This window comes from Lolium perenne, chromosome 3 (genome assembly GCF_019359855.2).
Source record: "Lolium perenne isolate Kyuss_39 chromosome 3, Kyuss_2.0, whole genome shotgun sequence".
Taxonomy (NCBI): Eukaryota; Viridiplantae; Streptophyta; class Magnoliopsida; order Poales; family Poaceae; genus Lolium; species Lolium perenne.
In genome coordinates this window covers 247390057-247407049 of record NC_067246.2, presented here as the reverse complement: position 1 = coordinate 247407049, position 16993 = coordinate 247390057, and the positions used below count along the sequence as shown (strand labels likewise).

Sequence of the window (16993 nt, the reverse complement as noted above, 5' to 3'; positions counted from 1 at the left end):
CATTTAATGTGGGAGTAAAACTGATTCATTATTGCAAAAGACTCCTCCTTTCATATCCCACCAATTAAAGGGTAGAAAATAAAGTTCTTTTTAATTTCCCAATTAATTGCAGCGTCGATGTTAACGTTTTTACGTGAAAATTTAGAGTCAATGAGAATTCACCTTGAGCCAAGATATTTGAAAACTTTGACTTGCGAACTGGGACGGAGGGAGTAATAAAATTAGCAAGGCCATAAATTTTACGGAGTTGCCAAGCAGTAGATACTAGGTACAAGCAAGAAAAGATTGTCTAGACTTACTCAAAGCCGAAGGGCTTCAAGATGCTTGCATCTCTCTTTACATGATTAACAAACATCATTCCAGATTGATACACAAAATTGTGTGCAGAAACGAAATAATGAAACACAACACAAACAAACTGTTGGCTTGTGCGGCTTTAGTACTCCTCCATGACGCTCCTCACAGTTTCTTTATTGCTGAACACTGGATCCACCATATATAACACCTAAAGTTGAATGCACCATTCAACTTATTCTAATTCACCGAATCCTCTATATAACCAGAGCAGGAGGTGTGGTTACTAAAGGAAAACTGTGTAACTAATCACGAGAGATGAAGAAGGCATCAGCTTGCTTTAGTGAGGCTTTCATATAAGAGTATGTAGCTGTTACGTGTTACCACTGAACTCATGTGCTGAGCCAAATAATGTCTATACCATGGACTCATCAGTCATCTCAAGATTCTCGTCATCGAAGAATAACGAGTGGTTGTGGCTCTTCACCAAGCTGATGTAGTGGCCATGGTTTGGCGCACTTCCGACATGAACTAGCATGGCAAAAAGGGAATATTACAAGTCCGAATTGTCGAGAGTGTTGATGAGTTTAAGCTCCAGTAGGAAAACAACTCGATATGATAGCGGCCAAGCTGTTCTATGTACTTGAAGCGCTTGAGATGAATTACCACAGTGTTTGGTGGTTTCTTTATCTTCATTATTTTCTGTGCTTATTATAAACTGTAATCTACAACATCAATCACAATCCAAAGTATATGGATAATCCAAGTAGAAAACTGCACAAGTAATGCAACAAATTTGATTACTGAACATCACATCAAAGTATGATAGGCAATATGAAACTGAAGGCCTGCTGGCATTCAACAAACACAGTTTTAGTGAAATAACTGCAACTCAGAAGTTTGATATGCTAGTGCATACATAGGGTCTTATTGGTTGCTCGCATGGTTTTTCACGTTTCTTCACCTTTCATGCAATTTGGCCTAATAGTTACCGTACGAGAGGAAACAAGCTTTGGGCCAACTTTTTTTTTTTTTTTTTTTGAGAAATGGCCAACTTTATCACTATGTTTGGATGCCAACAATTTTACTTGGGCTCAAGTGAAGAAACTAGAAGCACTTTGTTCGGTTGTATGCAGGTTGAGGAGGATAGTGGTTAACTAAACTAGTTCAGTCATAATCACCTCTAATCTGCCTAATAGTTCATCGATTCGTGATAAAGTCTACATGGAAAGAGATTCGCCTCGACGTTGTGATTCCATTCCCGTCATCGGTTCGTCGTTTCATCGAGTGTTTCAAATTCGGTTTCGTGTTCCTTTTTGAGTCATTTGTGGACGAGCTTACTCAAATTTTTGCACACGGTCCACCATTTCAAAATTCTCGGAGAGTAGCTTCACCTCACCATTTCATACTACTTTCGTGCTCAAAGTTTTCGGTTTCGACATTCGTAAACGAGTAGATCTACAACAACGTACAGTATACTTGGAAGATGTAGAACTATGAACACAAAAGTCACGCGAGGCTACTCGCCGAAGGAATTTTGAAACACTCAAACAATTGCGGAATTGGACTAAATTCGGCCAAAAAAGCTTCAAACGGGACAAAAAATTGCCATTCAAATATTCCACAGAATCCAAAACTGTTCATGAAAATTGATTTGTAGCATCAATACGTATTTTTTTTCGTGTTCAACATATTTTGAACCAATCCACCATTTTATAGATCGGGGAGATTGCCCTAAGGATGCTCGCAAGCGAGGACCCACTTTTGCGCTCGCCACGGCCCCCCACTCATTTTTTTGAATTGATATAGTAATTGTTCATATTCGAAAGGAATTTCTTCAGAATTTGCAAATTTATACGACGAATGCTCACTTTACTTGCATCCACTCTTTATTTTCGCCGTCTTCTAGAGGAGCAAGCAAAAAAAAAAACCTGAAAACACTATGGAACACGCTCACTTCGTTGTCACACAGTCTTCCCGATACGGCGGCGCCTCACCGGCCAATCCAACTGTTCCCGGTACGGCGGGGTCGCCTACCGCCCGGCTCCAAGTCGAACCTCTCGTCCACGCTCTCTCCTCTGATTGGTCCGTGACAGTGACACGTACCTCCACGTCGTTAATCGGCCAATCCAGAGCGGGGCCCGCGCTCTCGAAAGTTCGCAACTGCCCGGGCCCGCGAGCTATACATACGATCCGACGCGTGGAGCTTCTCAAACAGTTTTCAGTCCCAAAATAAACACAGTCAAATTCCGTTTCATCTGCCATCTTCCTCGCGAAAGGATTCCGGCCGAATTGATACGAGAGACGACGAGGAGGAGCAGCGATGGCCGCCGCTCGAGCCCGATGGCGATTCCTCGCGCTGCCCCTGGCGCTGCTCCTCGCGATCGGCTCGTCGCGCGGCCTGGACCCCGCGCCCAAGCCCCCCGTCCCCAAGGCCATCTCCGTGAGTCCCCCCCCCGAATCTCTCCTCCCACGGCTTGATTGACTGTGGCCCGATCGGAGCTGACGGTGTCGGATCTTGCGGTGCAGGACCTGAGGGACGCGATCGTGAAGGGGCTGGGGCTCCAGTCGGAGGAGCTCAAGGTGTCCGGGTTCGACGTCAGGGACGCGCTGGTGGGGCAGGCGGTGGCGTACGAGTTCGACATGGAGGTCGGGAGGAAGGCCGTGCCCGTGCGTCTGCTCGAGGACGTCAGCCGGTGGGACTTCGTCGACCTGCCCATCTTCCGCTCCCAGGCCGACGCCGACGACACGGCGGCGCTCGCCGAGATCGGACGCGGCGCCCGAGGGAGCTTCGAGCCGACGCTCCCGCCCTTCCAGCTCGCAGGGCCTATGGAGCTCTGGATCCAGGACGGGGACGATGTCAGGCTCGCCTTGCCGGTAAGAGCATTTTTCCTTTTGCCGTATACTGTACTTTGTGAATGTAGTATATTGACCTCTCTGCCAACACCTGAAATCTCCAGAAAAGGAGAAGTGGTTTTTCAAAAAGGGACAGGGCATGCTTACCTTTAATTATCCTAGTTTAATCTTAGACATTAAGATGTGGACAACCGTATGGGGTTAAGAGATAGTGATATATATTTGTCATCATTCTTCATGTCAGATAATATGACCTGAATCTAAGCTCAGAAAGTTTAGCTTAATATTATAAATGTACTCGTCTCAAACATCCAAAGGTACTCCCTCCGTTTTTTTTAAATTGACTCGGATTTAGTACAACTTTATACTAAATTTGAGTTTATTAAAAAAGACAGGAGGGAGTAGCTAAGATCAAAGGTTAGGTTGAGTATGAACCAAATAGATTTGGGGTCAGGTAACAGTGTCCAAATTATATCTTTGCTGTCTTAAAACAATAAAACATCAAACATGGCTACTTTAAGGGGATAGATGTTAGAGCATGTCTAACAGACCCCCTACTTTTCTGCCCCATAAAACGCGAGTAGAGGGCCCTGTATCAAAAAAATGCTCATAGCTAGATCATTCAATAGCTAGATCATTCTGTCTAGCAGACCCAGTATTTCATCCCGTATATTTGAAAATTGCAAACAAATTGCAAACCCCGGGAAATTTGTTCGTTAGTTCATCATAGTTCATAGTTGATCATACATACGGATCATACAGAATTGCGCAATCCTAATGGATCGCGACTTCTACGAACCTATCTAGTCGTCGAGGACGACGATGGTCGCGTTCTCCTCCGCCTCCCGCGCCTCCATCTCCTTCACGGCGGCGATGGCCGCCTCCTTCTCTTCTTCCTCCGCCCTCTTCTTGTCGGCATCGTCCTTGAGGGACGCGGACAGCGCCTGTAAGAAGAGGGGGTCTTCCCCCTCCTCCGCCTCCTCGCCGGCTGGCGGCGCTCCTTCGCCGCTGGTGCTCGCCGCCCACGCCGCCTTCAACCGGCGGTTCATCTCCCAATCGGCGCGCCATTTCTCGAAGACGGGGCCGCTCATCGGCTTGAGCGGCGCGGATCCGCCCTGTACCAGAGCCCGCCCGGCGTGAACTCGCGGAGCGACGGCGGCACGTACAGGGCGTCGCCTTACCTGCACGCCGCGTGCCGACTCCCGGCGGCGGACAGCTTGCACTGGCGCCGCCACGCCTCCTCGAGCGTGTCCGGCGAACGGGATCGCTTCGATCCGCTCGCGGACGACGCAGAACTGCTGCGGCGCACGGACATGGCGAGTGGCGGTGGTAATGCGGAGGCGAGTGGCGCGGAATTGCTCGCCGGAGCTTAGCGGGGAGGCGGCGGCGCACGGCGGAGCTAGGGTCCCCTCACTCGCAACTTCGCCCAGTATTTGTAGGGGGCGGCGGTGTGGTTTTGCTGGGCCGTATCGGCCCGAATACGGGGCCTGTTAGACGGCCCAAACTGCGCTCACCCCCTATCCCGCCGGAATTTTATGGGGTGGGCGCGTTTTGAGGGGCCTGTTAGACATGCTGTTAGCTTAGAAGCAGGGCATATCCTACCAACCTCACTCTGAAGGTTCTTTTTGCACAATGTGGTTATGAACTTCATCCGTAAGAGTCCTTCAAAAAAAAAATCATCCGTAAGAGCTTTCCGAGAAAATGTTCATTTACCTACTGTGTTTTTGCTTGCTTAATTTCGCTATCACGTGGTATACCATGGAACCCGTTCATCTGACCACTGATATGGCATTGCCATACATGTCAACCATTATGGTGCAGCCTGTTTACAAATATTCTTTCTTATTGAATGTTTTTCATATATGCCTTTTTCTAAATTTTATCTTATCAAATATGAGATGCTAATCATGTGTTCCTGTACAGCATGACGTGGAAGCTGGAACTCTGAAGAAAGTTGTTCTTGCTGATGGTGCGGTCGTAACAGTAAAAGGTGCCAGGGCAGTGAGCCTCCGTTTGCCCCTTGAACTGCCACTTCCTCTCAACCGTACCACTTACAAGGGTCGCCTGTCAAGCTTGCTTTCCATCGCTCAAGCTCTACGTGGTGCAGCTCGGTCTAATCAGAAACCCCTGCTCTCCCTGCGAATTGAGGGTCCAACCTCCCTATCCTCAACTCCTTCTATGTCTCCCAATGACAAGCTGAAGCTCAAAAGGTTGGCCCCAGGTCAAGTGGAGCTCTCCTCGCGTGCAATCCCTGCTGCCACCGATGATGAGGATGAACCACATAACACTGGATTGTGGCCTCTCTTGTCATTGAATGCATCAGATGGCAGCCTGCAGGGGCTTGAGGATCTGTTGGCGTCAGTTCTCGCAAAGAAGGCAGGTGAGAAGGGCACATTCAAGTTGTTGAATGCACGGGCGGCGGCACAAACATATGTCAAAATGGGCTTCACGGTAGAGAAGAGTGTAGCTGATGGGGAGGTAAACTGGTCTAATTTGCCCGAGTGGAAAACAAAGCCCAAGAAGCTGAGGGCGCACTATGAAGTTCTTGCCCGTGTGGAGCGGGGCCAGGCTATCCCCGAAAGGATTGCCCAGGTGCAGCCTTTCCATGCCGAGGAGGCCATGTCTGAGAGCATGCTCAACGGGAATGTCTCGAGATCAAAGATGGAGGCAGTCAATCCGCCACCTATTTATTTCAGTCTGTGAGATCTGTAGGTGCCGGAAGCTCCTTTGGTTGACTATTATAGCAGGAGATGGCAAAAAGGATCACAAGCGGCAGAAGCTTCTTTCTTGTTACTGACATTCTGCGTTAACATCATACTCTTTGTATTCTATATCCTGGCTAGCTCTGTAAATTGCCAATACGAATGATGAGCCCCCACAGTAGAAATGCAGAAATAAGCAAACTGTATATAAATCCTCCTCGAAACTCAAAGCAAAAGTGCTTAGTTCCCAGCCTCTGCACGAGTTTTACACAATGCTGTTTTTCTTTTTTCAACTTCATGCATTAACATTGTGGGTGGTTTCGAAGTACTAGAAATTCCAACTAAACTTGAAGTGAGATAGAGGCGAGGTTTCGATTGCCACCAAGAGATGTTTCTCTTTGCACCTCATATCAAGAGAAAAAGGTAGCTTGTCAGGTTGGTCTCATTATTGATCTCAGGAAAGTTTGATCACTTTCGGAGCGAACAGGTGGTAGCAGTGGTACTTTGAATTAGAACCCTGGTTCAGGTTAAATATCGAACGCTCGCAATCCCTGAGAATCTGCAAACGTGAATCCACGAATAAGTGGATGCTGTTGTCGGAGAAACATATAGATCATAGGAGAACGGGCAACAGCAATCACGTCAACATTTTATCGTAGAGTACCAGTACTTGCTCTTGCTCAGCAAACACACCAAGATTTGATTATAGAGTACCAGTACTTGCTCCCAAGATCCCTCCAGCCTCGTCCTTTGTTTCTTGAGAGCATCTCCAGTTGCGTCTCCCAAAACACGCCGGATCATGGCGTTTGGGGACGTTGTTTCTCCGTGCCGTGTTTGATGCGCGTTTGTTTCCAGCCGCGTTCGCTAAAACCACTCTAAACATAAATTCGAATAGTTCACCTTCAAAAAGATTGTTACCGCTGAAGTCGTCGCATCAAAGTACTGGATGCGGTCGTATTACAAACCGGGGTGCAAATTGAACATAATTTAGAAGAAGGGGTTCGACGACGTCGACGATGCATCTCATCCTGGACTCGTCATGCTCTGCTAGGTCTGGCTGTTCCGTCGCTGATGCCGATGCTGACGTCTATGCCAGCGCAGGTGTACTAGCAGACGCGCCTGCTGGTGCCGCTGCCGCCGCTAGCTCTAGGTGTACTAGCAGAATTCCATGGGCTCGCGGCGGTCGCAGCGACATACGCGGCCAGCGCGGCCTTCTGTTGCGCAGCACCGTCGTCGTCTTCTTCGCCTGCTCCACCACCCACCGCTCCACGTCGACAAGTTGCACCGTAGGCAGTCTTCCTGCCACCTTTCTTCGGTCCAGTCGCCCGGCTTCGTCTTCGCCGCCGGCGTTTTCCGCGGCTTCGCGAAGGGCGCCTTCGGCCCCTTCATCAATGCCTCCTTGCCCGGTCGCTTGGTGGCCGATTTCTTGGCCAGTTTTTTTATGCCCGTCTGCACCATGACTGGTAGAGAGTAGCGGCAGCGGGTGGGAGAAATGAATTGGCGAGAGAGGGTGCAATCTTTTGATAGGGTAGAGAAATGTGCTGCTGGCGACGCGATGTGGCAGGAGACTAGTTAAATTTTAATGGGTCAATGACGCATCTAGCCTGCCACTCCCCGTCTCGCTTCTCGCTCAGTCCGACACATCCGAAACGTCCCCTGTGAAGCGGGTTACAGATTCGGGACGCCAGACAGCATATTGAGCCGCGCCGCCAGCCCTGAATAACTTTGGAGTGACGCGGGGACGCGAGTGGAGATGGTCCTCTCCGGCCTTCTCCCGTGACAGTGAAACCGTGGCAGTGGCCCGCTTGAAAGCCTTTGAACAACCCACCACGTGGCCCGTTACACCTCTACCCACCACGGCCCGCTTCTCACCGACTAACCATGGCCCGTATACCATCTCTCTCCGCCGGCCGCTCCTCCCCACCGCCACCGCCACGCCCTAGGCTAGGTTTCCCCTCGCTCCACCGCACCACCGCCACGCCCTAGGCTAGGTTTCCCCTCGCTCCACCGCACCATCGCCCCCACCACCAGAGCGACCGCAGCGGGGAACCGCCGAAGCAATACCCGCCGCGCCGCCAAGGCACCACCGCTCCGCGACGGGATGGGGCGGAAGAAGCCCAATGACGGACCTCCACCCGCCGACCTGCCGGAGGAGAAGATGTTGCGCTTCAGGGCAGTGCTCAGGGACTTCAAGGCCTCCCACGAACAGGGTTCGCGCCGTCTGCTCTGTTTCCACATCGGGTGTTCCAATTATTTTCGCATTTCCTAGCGCGCGGGGTCTGCTGATTTCGGTGCGATTCCGAGGAGATGGAGCGAGGGGTTCCGTTCCTTCGGGGTCGGTGGGAGCTAGGGTTTCAAACGTTCCAGCTTAGGGTTGAGGCCCATGCTCTTTTTTTTTTATATCATAGTATCTCAAACCCATCCCCGATCTAGTCCCTTACGCCTGGTCTCTTCTGTTTTCTTCTATTGAAGCATGCATAATATCCTTTTCTGTGTTTTACTTTCAGCAGAGAAAAATTAATATCTACAATTTTTAAATGTGCAGTGTACAAATTCGATGCTAGTCTATCCAAGGCAGAGCGTGGCGCAATCCATCAAATGTGTAGAAAGATGGGCTTGAAAACGAAAAGTACCGGGTGAGTAACTTTTAACTATAACGGATTTGCTAAGCTAGAGCTATGTTTGGTCCATCTTCTCTTCCTAATCAACCATCATGCTGACCTATATTTGTAGTAGCAACTTTTTATTCGGTGTTTGTTCTGAATTCTATTCATTATCTGTAGGAATGGGGATGCTCGACGCCTTGGGATTTACAAATACCAACGTAAAAATAATAAATCCACACAGGAGCCTGCAGAAGGCCCTAGCAGACTTGGATTTTCTAAAGAAGCAACACAGGTTTTGCTAGATTTGTTTACGCATTATCCTCCCGATGAAGCTGAGTTAAATGGTGATGCCGTCAAGAAATCTGGCAAGAAGGCTGCAAGAATTCCGTGGAAAAGAGATGGTGCCTTTCGCAGGCCAACTATGAGCGGACGTGATATAGCAAAGAAGGTTGAGATGCTTACATCTAACACAAGTGGACAGCTGAGGAAGGTTGTATATTCTGGCTTGATATCTTTCTTTTAACACCCTCTTTTTTTTGGCCAATCCCAGAGTTCCCACCTTTTATACCTGCCATATGTAGTATCTTTAAGTGGGTGCTGAGAGTTTGTACACATGTGTACAGATCGCTGAAGACAGATCCAAACTTCCGATATCATCCTTCAAGGATCACATTTGTTCTACTCTGGAAAACCACCAGGTAATGTTCATTGTGCCGAAGCTTGATCGCATTTAAATATGCAGTATTCCAGAACTATTGAAAGAGGTAAGTCAACTTGGAAATTAGGTTGCTCCACACTAGCTTTAGTGTGATGCATGGATCAAGTCGATGCTGGTTATGTCATTTCCCATCATGGGGAGGTTTAATATTAAGTTATCTGGAATTCAGATCCTTATAATCCAGAGTTACTGATAATGTGCTAGTGCTTTCTGTACCACAGCTTCAATTAATTATAGGATGACTGGCACAAAAATGATGGGCATCTGTTTCAATTATTTTCCTGACACTAGCTTTTTATTTTGATCTATTCATATGCTTTAACATTTGCTAGCTTTGCTAAGGGAATATTTTTGTTGGCATCAACTGATGGCAATGTGATCCTCTTGTATTTTCTACCAGGTGGTTCTTATTTCTGGAGAAACAGGCTGCGGTAAAACTACCCAGGTGCCGGTTGTTCTGATCCCTTCCTGCATTTGTTATAGAAGTTCTGCCTGTTATTCTTGGTCTGTTGGCCTAACCCATTGACTGTTTTTTCACTGTTGTTATATGCTCGTATGAACAATATACACTGTATGTGCTTCAGCAAATATGGAATATCTTATGTTTTAGATATGTGTAGCTCTTATGAAGAGATGAATGGTCTTATGCCACTCAAATGATGCGTCCATTTTTCTTATAATCAGTAGAAAACATTTCTATGCTAGTCCGTGGGCTGCAAATTAATACAGCAGGCTTTAGATCGTAGATAACATATTCAGTCTGAGGTGACATGTTATAGATACTATCTTCACATCTTTCTGCACTTTACTTGGTTTTTATTCATATAATAATATCTTTATTCTAACAGGTTGATTCAATTAAAATTCAACTGATGCATAGTTTTCTGTTCTTGTGCATAACTGCATATGAAATGACGAGAACAGCCTTGCTTGATTATGACTGGTGGGTGTAATACTTTCATTTGTTTCTCACTTATCATGCTGTTTGTACTTAGGTTCCTCAATATATCTTGGATTATGTGTGGGGCAAGGGTGAATCATGTAAGATCATATGTACTCAGCCGCGACGGATATCAGCTACTTCAGGTATTTGTAGTAATTTCGTTATGTCATTGGCCATTGCTTTTCAAATTTAGTGTTTATCCATTGGCTCAATGTAAGCTGTTCTGTGTTCTGTGTCCGATGCAGTTGCCGAACGAATATCTGCTGAAAGAGGAGAGGCTGTTGGTAACACAGTTGGGTACAAGGTATACAATTCTCTAGAATTCACTGATACATTCGTAGATTTAATTGCCTTAACCCTAGCCATTTCAAAGCAGTTGTCTGTTTGATTTTAAATTGCCTATGATATTAAACTTTCATCATTTGTTTACACTGCAGTACAATCAATTAAAGTTACAGTAACAATATTATGTCAATTATGATAATGTAGAAGTTCATTCTAAAATTAAATTTAGATTGCTTAGTGTGTGTGATGATCACATGCATGTTTTGCTTGGCCATTTGTTGGTCAAACTGCGAAGTTACAAAGTTGGTCACCCTATATATAAGCTCCCGTCCCCTTATTGAACAGTGGGACTTTTTGTGAACATCATTTTCTTTCCGTTCAACACCTAGTTCTTTTTTTTTCTTTGGAGTTCGCCTATCTTTCTAGGAGCTGTAAATTTTCCATCCATGTTATTCTTATTATGTTGTTCATTATTTGATTATAGATACGTTTGGAGTCAAAAGGAGGGAAGAATTCGTCAATCATGTTCTGTACTAATGGTGTTCTTTTGAGGCTGTTGATAGGCAGAGTAACTAACGTTCAAACAGCACAAAATGTGACACACTCATTTGATGATCCCATTATGGAGATAACACACATCATTGTGGTAAACTTCGAAATACCTTGTTACATACCATTTCCTTTTGAGTTATGGCATACTTTCCTTATGTGGTAATACTGAAAAGAGTGTGTACATACTTATTTACAAGAGGATGAGACGAATAGTTAGCCAACCCGCATCTAACTTTGTGAAACTTGGTATTCTAACCAGGACCAATAAATGTTTTTGGCATCTAGATGCAACATGTTATTTCATATCACGAAACTGCATTGTATTGGTCTTATAATTTGCTTAACTGCATTTAACATAAACGCTTTCTATGTAGTACCTAGAGTTTTGTGAAGACATAGTGCAGGGGTAGTAGCAGTGACAAAAGTTTTTTTTTTACCAAAACTTTTGTTACTTTCCATTTCAAATAAGATATTTGCTTTGTACAGTTTTTACACCATTTTCCAACATATACCACACATGAACATCTTTATGGTATTATTATTGAAAAGAAAGTGTGTAGATCCTCATAATTAGAGTGAGGCAAGTTCATCGTAAACTAGCCATGAAAGAACTTGTTATGAGCTTCACATATAATCTGGCCAGTGTCTGCCTTTTAAAAATATCTGTAAAAATCATGCTTCCTTGTTCATGTAGAACCTTCAACATCGTTGCCAGCAAAACTGCAGCTTGTGTGCATAATGTGCTTGGCCTTTTCATTAGATTAGTACTTTACTGGATTTGTTCTGGGTAGCGTATGCTGGCAGTGTATTTTTTGTTGGGCTTTATGTTGTCCTATATTTCTATATGAGTTAATATTCATTTTTTCTTTGGCTAAAAAATATTCATTTTCTCTTCAGGATGAAATCCATGAAAGGGATAGGTATTCCGATTTCATGTTAGCTATCCTGAGGTATTGCTACAAAGAAAATTGTGCACATATTACTTAAATTGCATGTGTAATCCACTAATATATTTTTCAAATAATTATATGCAGAGATTTGCTGCCGATGTATCCGCATCTTCATATAGTAAGAAGTATCTCTTTTGTAATTTATTATGCTCATAAGTAGTCAGGGCCTACTCAAGACTATTTTATGCTACTCAACTATTGCGTAAAGACTGGACATGCATTTTTTGCATGTGCAAGACATGTCTTGACTAACATAAATGGAGTAGTAAAAATAATAGATGAAACTTTCATATAACACCTTAAGAGTAATAATATGAAAAATTTATTAATAAAAGAATATCATGTTAGTTGCTGATGAAAAACTAATTATTTTTATACTTGACAAAAAATAGCACGTAAGAAAATTATTTGACCAAGAAAAGATCAACTCTAGCGTATACATAATGAAGACAATAAGTATAATTAAGGGGCTATAAGTGTAGCAGTGATCGATGGATGAACTAATATTTGTCAACCATTGTTGACAAATCATGGATTTGGATGAAACACTGCGAATGGCTGAAATAAAAATTGTACAGCTTAGCTCGTGCCTTTTGTATTGGTATTGTAAATCCATCTCTTGGTTCTTAGGATGACATTCCATTGCCATAGCTCAAGTGAGCGTGTTTTTCATCCGGTTACAAGAGTATTCACTGATGCAATTAACAGGTGCTCATGAGTGCAACAATCAACGCTGACCGTTTTTCTCAGTATTTCAACGGATGCCCGGTTATTGAAGTCCCTGGCCATACCTACCCTGTCAGTAACACTACATTTACATTCTATGACTGGGGCTCTTGGATTTTTAGCTTAAAGCTTTGTTGACAACTGCATTTTCCACAGGTTAAAACTTTCTATTTGGAGGATGTGCTTTCTATTCTGCAATCTGTAGATGATAATCATCTTCATCCCGCATCAGATGATCTGGAGCTGAAGACTGTGTTAACCGATGAGTACAAAAGCTCACTGGATGAAGTAATTAGTATGGCTTTGGTCAATGATGAATTTGATCCTCTCATTGAGCTTATTTCTGTAGAGCAGAACCCAGAAGTCTTCAACTACTCACATTCAGAAACTGGTGTGACACCTTTGATGGTTTTTGCTGGAAAAGGTCAACTTGGGGATGTCTGCATGCTTCTATCATTTGGTGTGGATTGTTCTGCACGTGATCACGATGGAAAATCTGCATTAGATTGGTCTCAGCAAGAGAATCAGAAAGAGGTTTATGAAGTAATAAAAAAACACATGGATTGTACTCCAGCAAAATCACCTGAAGAGAATGATCTTCTTAATAAATACTTAGCAACTATCAGTCCAGAGCACATAGATACTGTGCTGATAGAACGCTTGCTTAAAAAGTTATGTGCTGATTCAAGTGAAGGAGCTGTATTGATCTTCCTTCCTGGTTGGGAAGCTATAAATAAAACAAGAGAGAGGTTACTTGCTTCTTCCATCTTTCGGGATTCATCAAAATTCCATGTGCTGTCTCTCCATTCCATGATCCCATCTTCAGAGCAGAGAAAGGTTTTCCAACGTCCACCTGCTGGGGTTCGTAAAATTATTCTCTCAACGAACATAGCGGAGACTGCAGTAACAATTGATGATGTTGTATTTGTCATAGATAGTGGAAGAATGAAAGAGAAAAGTTATGATCCGTATAATAGTGTGTCCACGCTTCAAACTTCCTGGGTTTCTCGAGCTAGTGCAAGGCAGCGTGAAGGGCGTGCTGGTCGTTGTCAGCCAGGAACTTGCTACCATCTTTACTCTAGATTGCGAGCAGCTTCACTGCAAGAATACCAAACTCCTGAAATTAATAGGATGCCAATTGAAGAACTATGTTTGCAGGTATATGCCTAGCTTATACTTTTGTTGTACCTAATGTCTGAAAAAGCTGATGCTCCTCAATGTTTCACTTGGCTGCAATAATATTATCATTTTGTACTGGTAGGTACCTTATGCTTTAATAGTTGTGGCGCAAGTCAAATGCTTGGTCCAACGAGTTTATCATGTTATTACTGATAGCTGTTCGATGTGTCTTTGTGGTGCAGATCAAACTGCTTGATCCAAACTGCAGAATAGCAGACTTTCTAAAGAAGACCTTGGATCCTCCAGTTTCTGAGACTGTAAAAAATGCTATTACTGTGCTTCAGGATCTTGGTGCTTTAACACAAGATGAACAGTTGACAGATTTGGGTGAAAAGTTAGGTTCTCTTCCGGTTCATCCATCCACAAGCAAGATGCTCCTGTTTGCTATATTGATGAACTGCCTTGATCCTGCATTGACATTGGCATGTGCAGTAGATTATAGAGATCCTTTCGTCCTTCCAGTCGATCCAGATCAGAGAAAAAGAGCCGATGCAGCCAAAATCGAGCTTGCTTCATTATATGGTGGATTTAGCGACCAGCTTGCTGTTGTGGCAGCATTTGATTGTTGGAGATGTGCTAAAGACACGGGCCAAAAAGCTTTGTTTTGTTCACAATATTTTGTCAATTCAAACACCATGACTATGTTGTCAAGTATGCGAAAACAGCTTCAGAATGAACTAGCTCAAAGAGGATTTCTTCCTGCTGAAGCATCTGCCTGCAACTTAAATGCTAAAGCTTCAGGTACGTAAGTTTGTATGAAAACAAATTCTGAAACACTGTAATATGCTGTGGTTGCTTTCTTTCTATTTCACACTTTCAGATGTGAACAATGTTTAATTCTATAAGCAGTATGTCATTAGATTTGTCACTTACGCGTAGGTTTTTCTGTACATAGAAAACTGCGTATGTTGGTTTGAAGAATTAAAATCTTGCAGTAGTTACTTTAGTGGTGTCCAAACATAGGGAATAGATCCTTGTACTAGTTACAACTTGGAAACTCATGGTAACAAGTGTAGCTGGAATAAGAGAATTTTGCATTCATTACCTATAAAGCTACTTTCAATGTGTGTAGGTTTATAAGTTATTTTTCAATCTTGGCAGTAAAAAAAGCCTTGTTATGTTTTAATTTAAACTATTCTCTTGAACTTACTACCTTGCAACTATGTTAGGTATCATTAGCGCAGTCCTTATGGCTGGTGCTTACCCCATGGTTGGAAAGCTGCTTCCTCCTTGCAAAAATGCCAGGAGTACAGTTGTGGAAACAGCAAGTGGTGCCAAAGTTCGATTGCATCCGTCTTCTGCAAACTATAACTTGTCATTAAATAAATCTTCTGGATATCCGCTAGTCATATATGATGAAATTACTCGAGGTGATGGTGGGACGTTGTCTATAAAGAAATGTTCTGTCGTTGGGTCATATCCACTACTTCTGCTTGCTTCCGAAATGGCTGTTGCTCCACCTGATGGTGATAATGATGAAGAGGAAGGTTCCAGTGGGGATGAAGTGATTATGTCTTCTCCTGATAACACTGTTTCAGTTGTTGTTGACCGCTGGCTCAGATTTCATGCGACAGCTCTTGATGTTGCTCAAATGTACTGCCTAAGAGAACGTCTAGTATCTGCTATACTTTTCAAAGTAAGAATCATTTACCATGTAACTGCATTTTCCATTTTAATCTGCTGCCAATGCGCTATAATTTTCTCTATCTTGCACCTGATGAAAGCATGTTTTCTACAGGTCCAACACCCGCAGGATGTTCTCCCACCTGCTCTTGGAGCAACGATGTATGCCATTGCATGTATCTTGACATATGATGGCTTGCCTGCTATGGTTCAATGTAACACCGGTGCTTTTGATTCAAGGCCAGCAGAAAGGAGAGGTGGTGGTTATATTCGACCTAATGATTTCCTTACGTCATTGCTAACGGACAGAGTCGCACCACTTGCCGAGTATCTTTCTCCGGAGAATATTCTGCCCCCAAGTGCTGGTGATAGTCTACCCAGCAAAACTGTACCAGGGCCTTCAGCACCACAATCTTCCAAAAGGCAGCGTGACAGTGCTCGGCGCCGGAGGCCTCAATAGTGTGTTTCATGTACTTCCACTGGTACTGGATATCACGCTTGGGGTCTCTGAAGAAAAGAGCTTTGTTTGAAAATGACAAAAGATTTTGCTTTCCTCTAGTTAAAAGCAAAATGTGAAAGCAAGCATGGATGAAGAGACCATAATCCAGAAACCAGTGCATCTTGTTGTTCTGTTCACCTCTCTCTACCTTGCTCTTTTGCGTGCCGGCACTACCATCTAGTGCCATGGTGTATCTGCGTTTCAGAGAGCAGCCAATTAGGTTATGTGCTGTACACAGTGGTTGTTTCTAAGATTTAGGATTTACTAGCGTCTTGTTCAGGACATGTATGAAATGTACTTACTTGTATCCTCTACCTTTGTGCCATGACATGAGCACAGGAGGGAGGCGCATTTCGGAGATTGGGTGGGTTGTACTTTTGTCCATCCGATCACCTTTTGAGAAACTAGGTCGATACAGTTCAATACGAAAAACACAAAGTTCTGAACTATTTTACGGAGCAAATTCTTGCTAGCTGGTGACAGAGTCGTTTCTGACCTTTTAGCGGTCTACTCCAATTGTCTGTACTATTTTGCTGTTTTGTGGCTCGAACATGGATGATATATTTACGTTTTCTGAACACTTGTTAATCGAATTATTCGAAAGTTCTCGGTAGTGTTCGGATGGAACATTTTTCCGAATATAAACTTTGACCGTCGGTTTTTGTAATCCCTTGGTATTGTTTCCTGAAACGTGCTCTGCTAAGTTGAGGTCTTCCGATTCCGAACCATCATACTCCCTGAAGTCGCGAACGCGCTTAATTCTTCGCCTGTCTACCTGCCCTTCAGATAACGACCAAGTAAATGGTCGAAACGCAGCGTCCGGACGTGGTGGATGGGCATCGCGGGCTGCCTCTCCTTAATTGAGATTGGAAGATGAGATCAGCAGTGTACATCCCTGGGGAAGTTGTACAAACGTGCTACGCTCGTACCGTACGTGTAGCACGTGGGGGCAAACACCAGGGAAGAGTACGTGTAGCACGTGTCGGTCCGGACCACGTGGGGGTTTATCACGCCGCGCAGCATTCAGGACCTGATTTGTCGCTCACAACCTTTTGCTGCT

General features: G+C 44.3%; 2 protein-coding genes across 3 annotated transcripts; both read left to right on the top strand.

Moving 5' to 3' along the window:
• The first annotated feature begins 2506 nt into the window (after positions 1–2506).
• On the top strand, positions 2507–6145 carry LOC127344623 (protein TUNICAMYCIN INDUCED 1). Its single transcript, XM_051370936.2, has 3 exons — positions 2507–2737; positions 2824–3171; positions 5074–6145. Exons 1-3 carry the CDS (start codon positions 2618–2620, stop codon positions 5851–5853), a joined length of 1248 nt encoding a protein of 415 aa, XP_051226896.1. The 5' UTR covers positions 2507–2617; the 3' UTR covers positions 5854–6145.
• Positions 6146–7742: 1597 nt separating this feature from the next.
• LOC127344622 (DExH-box ATP-dependent RNA helicase DExH6) lies at positions 7743–16382 on the top strand. Of its 2 annotated transcripts, XM_051370935.2 has the most exons (16): positions 7760–7800; positions 7844–8062; positions 8398–8488; positions 8636–8948; positions 9082–9156; positions 9577–9621; positions 10172–10262; positions 10365–10423; positions 10889–11050; positions 11854–11906; positions 11991–12024; positions 12615–12704; positions 12789–13790; positions 13994–14552; positions 14981–15447; positions 15550–16382. In XM_051370935.2, the coding sequence occupies exons 2-16, from the start codon at positions 7954–7956 to the stop codon at positions 15892–15894; spliced, it is 3495 nt and encodes a 1164-aa protein (XP_051226895.1). In that variant the 5' UTR covers positions 7760–7800; positions 7844–7953; the 3' UTR covers positions 15895–16382. The 2 variants fall into 2 exon arrangements, with proteins under 2 accessions (XP_051226894.1, XP_051226895.1); XM_051370934.2 differs by having other exon boundaries at positions 7743–8062.
• Positions 16383–16993: the final 611 nt, after the last annotated feature.